Source organism: Mytilus californianus, unplaced genomic scaffold (genome assembly GCF_021869535.1).
Source record: "Mytilus californianus isolate M0D057914Y unplaced genomic scaffold, xbMytCali1.0.p SCAF_13, whole genome shotgun sequence".
In the NCBI taxonomy this organism is placed as follows: Eukaryota; Metazoa; Mollusca; class Bivalvia; order Mytilida; family Mytilidae; genus Mytilus; species Mytilus californianus.
Genome location: NW_026262615.1, coordinates 23,294,789 through 23,306,841, shown reverse-complemented (window position 1 = coordinate 23,306,841; position 12,053 = coordinate 23,294,789). Strand labels below are relative to the sequence as shown.

The 12,053-nt window shown below is 33.0% G+C and overlaps 1 protein-coding gene across 5 annotated transcripts in view; it reads right to left on the bottom strand.

The window, feature by feature from the left end:
• The window catches only part of LOC127723376 (nuclear receptor coactivator 3-like), a 187,249-nt gene that overhangs the window by 42,320 nt on the left and 132,876 nt on the right, over window positions 1-12,053 (bottom strand). For all 5 annotated transcript variants that reach the window (XM_052229953.1, XM_052229955.1, XM_052229956.1 and 2 more), the window contains 3 exons: window positions 7,524-7,630; window positions 3,336-4,166; window positions 1,792-2,384 (listed from right to left, as the gene is read on the bottom strand). In XM_052229953.1, coding sequence (XP_052085913.1) covers window positions 1,792-2,384; window positions 3,336-4,166; window positions 7,524-7,630 — 1,531 coding nt within the window. The remainder of the gene's footprint in view (window positions 1-1,791; window positions 2,385-3,335; window positions 4,167-7,523; window positions 7,631-12,053) is intronic.

The window sequence follows — 12,053 nt, the reverse complement described above, 5'->3', positions numbered from 1 at the left end:
ATGGAAACTTGTAGTATAATTTTAGAGAGATCCATACACCGTTCCACAGTTATTGTCTTGAAACTAGAAAATGCTTATTTTTGGCCCCTTTTTGGCCCCTAATTCCTTAACTGTTGGTACCATAACCCCAAAAATCAATCCCCACCTTCCTTTTGTGGTATTTAACCTTATGGTAAAATTTCATTGAGATCCATTCACTTAAACTAAAGTTAGAGTGCGAAAACTAATGTGTCTTCGGATGACGACGACGACGACGCCAACGTCATACCAATATACGACCACAAAAATTTGTTTGCGGTCGTATAAAAATGAATCCACAGTAAGCAATTATATTAATGTATAGCTTAGACAAGCACCTGCTTATAGCAACCATTTAATACTTTCAATTAATAAACACAAAGCTGTGTGTCAAATGGGGATCTAGATCTATCCAAAAAAAAAAAAAACATAGAAAGGTGCTAATAAACAAGATAAAGTCCCCAAAGATGAAATGTTTTCTGAGGCTATTTCTCAAAGACTTCACACTTTTTATACTCCCTGCAAGGGCAAAAAAGTCTTAAAAATGATAACAATTCATAAGGTGTTAAGTTGTTTGGCCTTTGGTCATATTAAAATGTAGGAAAAGACAGATCTCAAGTTCAAATTTTGCATCTGTCAGTATATATTTTTGTTTTATATGATGTTGTGTTTTCACTTAAAGTTTCGAAACTAAATTTAGATTGGTTTTGATATTTCCTGTAAAATTATGAAAATGAGAGAACATTTCATTCCCAAAATTTTTCTTTTTATCTCTAACAATTTCCCTGTTAAGTACCTGAGCAGGCATACTGAATGTTTAAAACCTAATACCAGTATGATATAAAAGATTGAGAAAATCTGAGTCTACACATATAGTCAAGTTGTCAAGTCTCGGACTGGGTTGTCTTACATTTCCGTATGGTCACATGTCTTCTTATCATGCTTATGGACTGTTACCTTGTGAGCTAGCAGGTTAATAATCGGACTCAGCGTGTGGGTCCAGTATAAAGCAGGGCTCATATTTATATCACAATTATATGGTCACAAGTCTTGTTATCATGCTTATGGACTGTTACCTTGTGAGCTAGCAGGTTAATAATCGGACTCAGCGTGTGGGTCCAGTACAAAGCAGGGCTCATATTTATATCACAATTATATGGTCACAAGTCTTGTTATCATGCTTATAGACTGTTACCTTGTGAGCTAGCAGGTTAATAATCGGACTCAGCGTGTGGGTCCAGTACAAAGCAGGGCTCATATTTATATCACAATTATATGGTCACAAGTCTTGTTATCATGCTTATAGACTGTTACCTTGTGAGCTAGCAGGTTAATAATCGGACTCAGCGTGTGGGTCCAGTACAAAGCAGGGCTCATATTTATAACACAATTATATGTTCTCATCCTGATATGTTTGTACTATTTGCCACTGGAAGGATGTTAAACAGAAATTCATCATCATCTTAGATTTTTGAGTCTAATAAAATGAACATCAAATACATGACACCTAGGGGAGCATCAAATACAAAAAAAAGATGTCCAACTAAAGAGTTGATACAGAACTATGTCCATAGCAACAATCTCATAATACTGAGTGAGAAATAGAAAGTATAACAACTTCTTAGCAAGGAATCAGACTTGCTAGGAGCAAATCTGACTCCTTTTGTACTCTCGTAAATGGAGATATTATTACTCATACATGTTAAAAAAACATTCAGCTATTTGACCCTACTTCAAAGTAGAATGCATTAAAGGACAGATCCAAGTTCTTACCTTTAACAAGGCATTTGGTTTTTTGGCCTCTGCCTCATTCATATCAGTGTCACCTATTGATTTATCGTCCTTGTCATCTTCATAAGACTCATCTTGACTGAGCAATTGTTTTAATATGATATTTTTTTGCGTCTTTTTTCCGTCCCCCTTCCGCAACATATCAATATCATCGTGTGATGTTGTACTCTGTGGTTTTTCCGTTGGGCTTAGTGATCCTGGTCCCGGTTGTGGGGACTGGTGACTATCAAGGGGAGATAACACACTATTATTGTCTGTCCTGTCGGTATCATATAAACTATCTCTAGAATTAGTCCGAACCATCAGAGAACCACTAGATGAGCTGTGACTTAAAAGTTCACTTAATTTTCCACCGCCTCGTATAGTCCTTTTATCGACATTGGACTGAGTAGAATTTGAAAACAGAAATTCGGAACTACTCCGAGGTGAAGGTGACGGATTAGCACTAGTCCTACCCATCATGCCTCCTTGTTGCCCTGGTGACATCAGTGGTGGCAAGCTGTTTGGTGTTTGAAATTCCCGTTGTTGGTGTATATTTTGTTGTAGTCTGTTCCATCCAGCCTGTGTCATACTCACTAGAATGAAACAAACAAAGTTAAATCATTTATCATTCCTGCTAAAATCATAAATCTTGTTGTCCTAACACATTCATTTTTTTATTATTTTTTTTTCGCAATTCAAATACTATGGATTCATTTACTTTCTTTATCAGTTTTCTTGGATTGAGGAAAAATTGATATTTGATATTATGGTTTTGCCAGACTCTACCTACAAGTCTACAGAAAATTTGACTTTTTTGATCTTTCAAAGGTGGGTTACCTCTACCCATGAAAATTAGTATTCCAAAAATAATATGTGTAATGATTCTAGGTATGGAATGTTCCATTAATACATACATGGTACCCAGAGATGGCACTTTAAAAATAAGGTAACCCACACATTGGAGAAATTATAGAAACCTGCATACATTTTTAAATTCATGTTGCCTTTCCTGGGTCCCATGTATTTTTTTATGGAACAGCCCTATGAATATTTCAAGAATTTATTTTCTTTTTGACATATGATATAGAAAAGCAAATGGAGAGAATTTTGCAAACGTGATTTAACCCCACACATTTTGTGCATGTAGCAAGTCAGTCCATCTGGACCATATGCATTTGAATTTGTTTTTATGTGTATTTTTTCCGGAGGAGTTGGGTGTTTGTGTTTTACTGTCCAATATTTTTTATGATTCCAGTTATCCTTTGATGTATTATATCCTCGTATTTTAATATCAGACACATCAGCAACTTATTTCATAAAAAAAAAAATCTGACGAAAAAATACTGGAAAGTCAAGAACATTTCAGTATAACTTACGGTCAATTTTTGTCGTGATATTTTTTTTTCTGGATTTTGGATATTACAGAACTTTCAATAAGCTTAACATTTCTTTCAACATTTTTTACATATTTTCTCATGAACAATATGTAATTTAGCACCACATTTCGGCATCTAAAATATTACTTTATAAATTCAAATATCTACCTGGACTTGACATAGGTGGTGTCCGTTGTGGAGGATATCCCATACCTGGAGACATCCTATTAGACATCATGCCACCTACACTACTTCCAGGGCTACGTTGATTCGGATATCCCATCATACCCCTCTGACTTGGAACCTGAAATGGGGCACTTCTTGGTCCTGGACTAGGTGAAAATCGTGGACTTTTCTGACCACTATTACTACTTGAGTCAAATGACCCTCCTCGTTGAAATTTCAACATTTCCGGTCGAATGCTTTTACTCATCGCAAGCATCGTTCTTGTCAACAACTGTTGTTGCTGTTGTTGATGTTGTTGTTGTTGTTGAGCCAATTTCATTTGAGACATATCACTCCAAGAGTTAACACTATTACTGGATGAGTTTGAATTATTGAAATTCATATTCGAACTTCCTATTACAGCCTCAAAATCTGAAGGTAATAAATCCCAGTTTCCATGGTTACTGTTTGAATTCAACACATCCATTGAATGTAAGTCATTATTTAATCCCATGTTAGGGTTCATTGAACTCTGTGAGTATGCCAGTGTTTCTAATGCCGCCATTTGTGACGATATTCCAGACAAGTTTTGGTTGCTACGAGTTCCTGCAACTTGCGATTGTCCTATAATAGATTTCATAAGACTTGTCGAAGCTGAGCCTTTGAGTTCATTCTCTGAGTCACACTCACGAATAATGGAATGGGTGGACAAAATAAAATCTTGTTCACAATTGTCACTGCGGAAAATCTTACTCTTTGTCTGTACAAAGAAATATCTATTGTCCTGAAATTTGAACCTGTACACACTGCTTGTATTAGATCCAGTCTTCAACACTGAAATATTAATAAAATAATTAGTTCACAAAAATGTCAATTAAATTGTCAAGATTATTCAGTAAATTCAATAAGCATAAATAAAAATGTGGAAAATTAAAATTTCCAATATAAAAAAAAAATTATTATGTAACTCTAAATGAATAATTAACATCTTTCACGAATTTGAAAAAACATCTTCTGGAGATAGAACGGCAAGTGTTATAAAACAACCACAGAAGAAGCTTTAAATAACCAATCATCTCTGCAATTTTCCTGAAAAAATTATCACTTTATGCTAACATGAAAAAACATTTATAAATTTGTTCTATCCAAAGCAGTTTTGGGGATTTAGCTTCAGCTAACCCACTGTTCAATTTCCAACATATTCAACTGCCTTCTTACAAGGTATAAAATCATATTTACGATTTGTTCCCACTCAAAAGATATCTATGCTGAAGTTAACACCTTTCAATGTTGTGGAATCGACATATAATAAACAGGTTGCTAGGCAAAATGAAACAAACAACCAATCATATAACCAATCGCAATGGTTTGCTAGCAGTTGAATGTTTCATTATATATAAATGTGACTAGCGTCAGATTATAACATGCCTCCCAGGGGCTGGACAATATTTTCAAAAGTCAATTTTACATCGTAAGTCTCAGCAAAAATCAAAGTGTATAATTGTTGTTCAGCATTCACTATAATATTGTAACACTTCAGTAAATACATTTATTGACTTAAAATTTTGTACAGTTGGACATTTTTATGATAGAGGTTCTGGAGGGAGAGTCCTTCATTTTCTATATTCTTTAATTTTAGGCCATATTTCTCTATTTCTTTTTTCTGGTCCCCATTTTCTTATATTCTTTATATTATGCCCTCATTAATCTCTACTTTGTATATTTTGTCACAATTTTTCTCTATTCTTTATTTTTTGACCCATTCTTCTCTATCAAAATACAGAGAAAACTCCATGCGTAAATTATAAAACAAATTCATGGCTACATTGGAAAAATTATGAAATGAAATATTTATTAAACGAAAAATGTCTCTTAAAATTAACAGTATATGTGTCTATGAAATGCCTAGAACGTTTAAGATCTGTCATGTCCAAAGGGTTCATTGGTCAATAAACTTGTACATAGACCAGGAAAAACTGATAAAAGGTAAAATTACACAAGGCAATAATTCTGATATAACTGATTCTTTATTCACCAAGGAAATGGACAAGGGTATTTATCAACTAAGGCAAAATTTTTCACTTAAAGGCTTCAAAAAATATTTATCAGGGGTCTTAACATCCCCATGGAAAAACAAGCACTGAGAGTATTGCATGGCAATACATAGTCCCCTATCGGTTAAAAATTCATTGTATTGGAACAAGATGCAAACAACACTGATAACTTGCATGTATTTTCTAAGTCTAAGGACCATTACTTTGCAAAAGAAATCATCTGAAAGGATCAAAATTCGAACTTGATCTATAACTTGTCATGGTTAAACAATTTAACAAATATCACATCAATATCTTCAAGCATGACGAAAAAAGGTGTGGAAAACTCATTCCTTTCATGAATTTTCGAAGTCCAAGGACCATAACTCTGCACAAAAACATCCAACCAAAACAAAATTCAAACTTGATCTGTAACTGGTCATGATAAAACTATATAACAAATATCAAATCAATATCTTTAAGCACGAAGAAAAAAACTGTGGAAAACTGACTTGTCAGACTGACAGATGGACAGACAGACAGACAGACAGAGTGCAAACCTAAAGTCCCCTTGGAATTTGTCAGTAGGGGACTACTAAAAGAAGAATGTGTCCATGCGACACATGTCCCTGATTGGATTGTACATATACAGCAAATTCAGCAATTTTTCCATTTATAAAGGGACATAACTGGATACCTATGAAAGGGACAGCACCCAAGTACAAACTTGATCTGTGTTTGGTAGTAATAAGCATTGTGTATAATTTTCATGACATTTGGTTGAGGCAAAGTAAAGTTACAGTGTGAAAATGTCAAATTAAGCAATTTTTCTATTTATAAAAAAACATGACTACAGAACAGTGAAAGACACACCATCCAAATTTGAACTTGATCTGTGTTTAGTGGTAATAAGCTTTGTTTAAAAGTTTCATAACATTTGGTCTAGGCAAATTAAAGTTAGAGAACAGAAACCAATTTCGAGATGTACGGATGAACTGACGGACAAGGACAAAAATTACTGCCACCATAACCTAGCAGCTGAGGCATAAAAAAAATCCGAATTTATCTAATTTTTAAATCTTTCTTTAATATTCTTTTCCATTGTCTCTGCTGTTTATGCTCTCTTTTTTAAGGTCCTAAATATGCCACAGGATTTTAGGCAAACTACAATCAATCGATTCTTTACATTTCATTACTCCCTTTAATACTACTTGTATTTCTATTCATGACACAGGATGTTTACCTTAAAGTTGAGGAAACAATGGTTTGTGTTCACCAATTAAAATTTTATTTACTGTGGATTCATTTATTTACGTGGATACCAACTGTTGTGGATTGAGGAAAAAAAATGTATTTTTGTGCATATTTGATTCCACGGATTTGTCAAAGTTTTCATATAAAAATTGAATGCTTCTTATAGTAATTCTATAGGGTTGTAAAAGCGTTGACCGTGCGCACATTTTTAGAATGAAGCGCGGAAAATTTGCGCACGACCAACGCTTTTACAACCCTATAAAATTACTAAAAGAAGCATTCAATACTTATAATTACATTTTTTTGCTAGGATCATGAAAACACGATTTCTATCAGGTTTTTCTTTTATTTACCAGTGCACTTTATTGTGGAAGCTTGTGTCATCATGAATGTTACAATTCATTTGGAAATGAAGGTTAATTTCAGAATGACGCGAGATTGCTGTTAGCCAATCAAAATAACGTATTATAATGAAACATGCATGTAATGTAATTATATAAGCCTATAAAAAATGTGCTCTTCATTGAACATATAAATTTGTGGTTCACCTATCCCCATGAAATCCACGAAAATTGGTACCCCATGAATAATAATGAATCCACAGTCAAAGCAAGACAAAAAGGTCGTTACTAGCCTGTAGAATAAGATATTCATCTTTAACCCGTGTTAGAAAATTTCAATCATCCATCACATCCTATGGACAATTGGATGATTGAACATTTTCTGGTATATTTCATAGACATTCTGTACACCTTTACTTAAGTAATAAGGGCTACAAATATATGCCATTTAACAAAATTTGGACAAACTTCCACATCAAATAGTGGCACATAAAACTTAATGAAAATCTTTTCAATATGTTCATACTTATGCCAATTCATCATCAATATAAATAACAACCTACCTTCTTGGAAATGTTTGGCTAAATTTTGAACATCATTAACATGACAAAATTCTTGAATGTTTTGTCCGTTAAAATCTGGACAACTTTGAGATCCTGGTGCTATTCCACTGAAATAAAAAAAAGGGAGATAACACACTATTATTGTCTGTCCTAAAGGGAGATAACACACTATTATTGTCTGTCCTAAAGGAAGATAACACACTATTATTGTCTGTCCTGTCAATATCATATCAACTATCTCAAGAAATTCACTAAAACACCACACAGAATCTATTATACAGTGTTTTGTCTTTATTTAATTCGATGTTTCACTTTCAGCTTTGTTTGCCATTCAGATTTTATAATTCACAAACGATTCGGAAATTCCACGAAAGAGATTCACACAACAGTTCCAAATTGAATCTATTAACAAAAATGCAGCAATATGTTTATTTTAGAATGTAGTACTCCACATTTAACATCATCATTAGGTGCTGTTCCCTATGGTTCTGATTTACTAACATACTGACTAACACATTGCATTCATATCTGTGATCATTACTATGGAAACAAATTAATAAAACGTTGTCATGCAGATATTCTCCCATATATAGGCATCAATCCTCATATCGGAGGAAGAAAAATCCTAACTATAACACTGACATATGGACAACAAAAATGTGTAAATTTGAATTAAAAGCCAACCTAATTAAGGTGTTATCATCTCTATATGAGGAAGTAAATATGACTTTCGGTGATTTTCGTAATAATGGGGCTTTAAACTTTTAAGTTCAACAGTACTTGATTCCTATCCGATTTCTCAAATAAAATCTGGGAGGACTCAGCAGACCTGCCAACCTTCACAATTTATGGGGAATTTCCCATAGGAGAGGTGTTGACCTGAATTTTGAAATTCTATATTATATAAACTAAACACCTCAAAATAGGCATTCATATGAGTAGGAAGAGTATTTAAGCATATACATACTCATTCAAACAATATGGTAATAGATTAATAACACTTATGGCAATATAAGAGGAGCATAAGGTCCTCTTGCTCTTAAAATCTCCCATTGAGATTTTGAAAAGTTGGCAGGTATGTCCAACTGAGGAAAATTATTTTTGCTGTACATCAAATTTCCTTTAAAATAGATTGTATCAAATTAGCAAAGATAGATGCAAAATTAATTCAGAAGTTTCTATGACCATACCAGGTAACAATTCAAAATGTAATAAAATATATATCATTGAATCGTTAAGAAGATCTGTAACAAAATACATAAGATTTTCATATTATACAGTAAAATAAACTGTTGACACAGAGATATGTCTTGCATGTCTGCAAAAAATTTCTGCCACTGGAAAAGCAATTACCTATCTCTCACCTTCCGCGACTTCGTCCCAGGCGAGGCAAAAATCAAAACAAAATAAATGGGGAATGTGTCACCATGGACACTGATGATACCCCTGCTTGCATACAATTTTATAAAGGAATATAACTCAAGAACAGTAAAAGTGACCTTCAACAATGAGCAAAGCCCATACTGTATAGTCAGCTACAAAAGGTTGTTCTAGATTATATTGTTATCATACACTTATAAAACTTATCAGAAAATATATCGGAATTGTGACTTTGTGAAGCCCGTCCCAGGACTCTTTAAGAAGTTAAGAATCACTATCATCTTCAAAGTTGGGACATTTAAAATAACAATTGCATTATTTTCAAAAGCTAGATTTCAATAACACATTTCCTCAATAAACTTCATGTTTAAATAATGTAAAGCAATTTAAAAGCTATTGAACTTTCTTGACTTTTACAAAAAAAAAAAATTAAAATAAAAAAATAAATAATTAAACGTTATTTATATTTAACAAATTAAACATGATTTTTAGGTCATTGCTCCTATCTGAGATTGAATCCTTATAATCTGTTTATGGGTGCTAGTGCAAATCCATACTAAATACCAAAGATCTATAGCAAGAACTTCTCAAGTACACAATACTAAATACCAAAGATCTATAGTAAGAACTTTTTACCAAAGATCTATAGTAAGAACTTTTCAAGTACACAATACCAAATACCAAAAGATCTATAGTAAGAACTTTTCAAGTACACAATACAAATACCAAAGATCTATAGTAAGAACTTCTCAAGTACACAATACCAAATATCAAAAATCTATAGTAAGAACTTCTCAAGTGCACAATACCAAATATCAACGATCTATAGTAAGAACTTCTCAAGTTCACAATACCAAATATCAAAGACCTGTTGTAAGAACTTCTCAAGTACACAATACCAAATACCAAAGACCTGTTGTGAGAACTTCCCAAGTACACAATACCAAATACCAAAGATTTGTTGTGAGAACTTCCAAAGTACACAATACCAAATATCAAAGACCTGTTGTGAGGACTTCCCAAGTACACAATACCAAATATCAATGATTTGTTGTGAGAACTTCCAAAGTACACAATACCAAATATCAAAGACCTGTTGTGAGGACTTCCCAAGTAATAAATACCAAATATCAATGATTTGCTGTGAGAACTTCCAAAGTACACAATACCAAATATAAAAGACCTGTTGTGAGAACTTCCCTAGTACACTATACCAAATATCAATGAGCTGTTGTGAGAAAATATTTGCTGTGAGAACTTCCCAAGTACACAATACCAAATATATGAGAGTAAACATTTAGGTGTTGTTGATAACAATATAAAAATAATAAGATGTGGTATGATTGCCAATGAGACAACTCTCCACCAGAGACCAAATGATGTAAAAATTATTGTCTATAACAATATAAAAATAACCAAATGACGTAGAAGTTAACAACTGTAGGTCAAACTTAGTTTGAAAACTAAAATGTCACCTGCTGTGTTCACATTGTGAAAGCAAGAAAAAAACTGTGAAAATCTTTACATAAGTGTTGAGAATTACCAATGTATATAGTAACTAGAGGTTATAAAGAGCCTGTGTAGCTCACCTAGGTCTATTTGTGTCTTCAACAATAGACGTTTTTACTTGAAACCAAACAAGCTGTTTGACGTCAAACAAACAGCAACTTGTGTGGTTTTGACTATTGACGTCAAAAGGTTATTCGGAGACAGATCTACGGTCACAAAATTAAGCTAAATATCAAATATGTAAATACGCCTTTGAACACTCTCCAACATAGACTTAAAAATAGAATTCATGAAAAATTTGTTCTTTTTTATCCTGTATTGCTTATCATTTTTGTTTACAGTTTCTCTTAATTTTCTTTAGTTTTTGCCCAAATCGCAAAAAGGTAAAAAAAATCGTCATTTATTGGTGTCAATGCCACTTTAAACATTGTTGGCTATTTCTTTGCTGTCAGTTTACCACAACTTTCGTTAGGAAAACTGACCATCCTAATCAATTAAGATTGGGGTAGTACGCACCTGCCACGCATGGGATTTGTGTTGACAGGTGAGTGGTACAGTAGTTGGACTACTTAGATCACTCAGCCACCGAGGCCCCTGATCGTCATTTAAGGGCAATCACTCCTATAAAGAAAATCAAAGGATATGGGGTATCCATCTATGACACAAAATCAGTACACGCACAGCAAAAAGCAAAGGAACAGAGCTTTTAAAGATCCTACAGAGGATTTTCGGCAAAATTTAACTCATTTGTAGATCTTGTCTTGCTGATCAATTCTGCTATTTGAAGAGTCTATCCATCTGATATATTTTCAAAATAATTGGCAAAAACACTTAAAACTGGTAAAATTTGTCACTAAAGAGCAATAACTCCAGTAGGGAGTTGACTGAACATTTTGCCCATTTGACTTGTTTTTACATCTTGTCTTGCTGATCATTTTTGCTTGGGACAGTTTTTATCTATCTATTCTACTTTTGGAGATATAAGCCAAAAACTCAAAAAATTAATTAAAATTCTCATCATAGGGCAATGGGTCTAAGAAGGATTTGAATGACGATAACAACCATGTAGACCTACTTGTGTATATAGTCTTGCTGATCATTTTTGCTGTGTAAAGTCCTATCCATCTATTACAGTTTTCAATGTAATAGGCAAATATTAGTTTTAGTTTTTAAAGCAGTTTGCTCCATAAAAAAAAAATATACATATATAGCATTCAGAAAATTACTTTATACAGAATAACAAACAAGCCTACCACAAAATTCTTCAAAACATTTACCAAAAAAAAAAAGAAAAAAAAATCTCCAAAATACCATTAATACTATAATAATAATTAATATTAACCTATAAAACTTATCTGTAATTAATTTCAAAATGTATAATAATGAGCAGTAAATTTCAAACTATATTTATACCATCCTACAGAGCTTATCATCAACAACACTTAGGAAACACAAAATTTGCAAATAAATCTGTCACTCCAATTATAATTTTCTTAGTTGATAATTATTACCACATGTTTGTTATCTTGATAAAAGGTGGAAATTAGTGCATGAATAAAACAGATACAATCATTGATAGACTATCTATCCATATCCTTATTAATAACAACATTTCTGTTCAAAGGGAAATAACTCAAAATA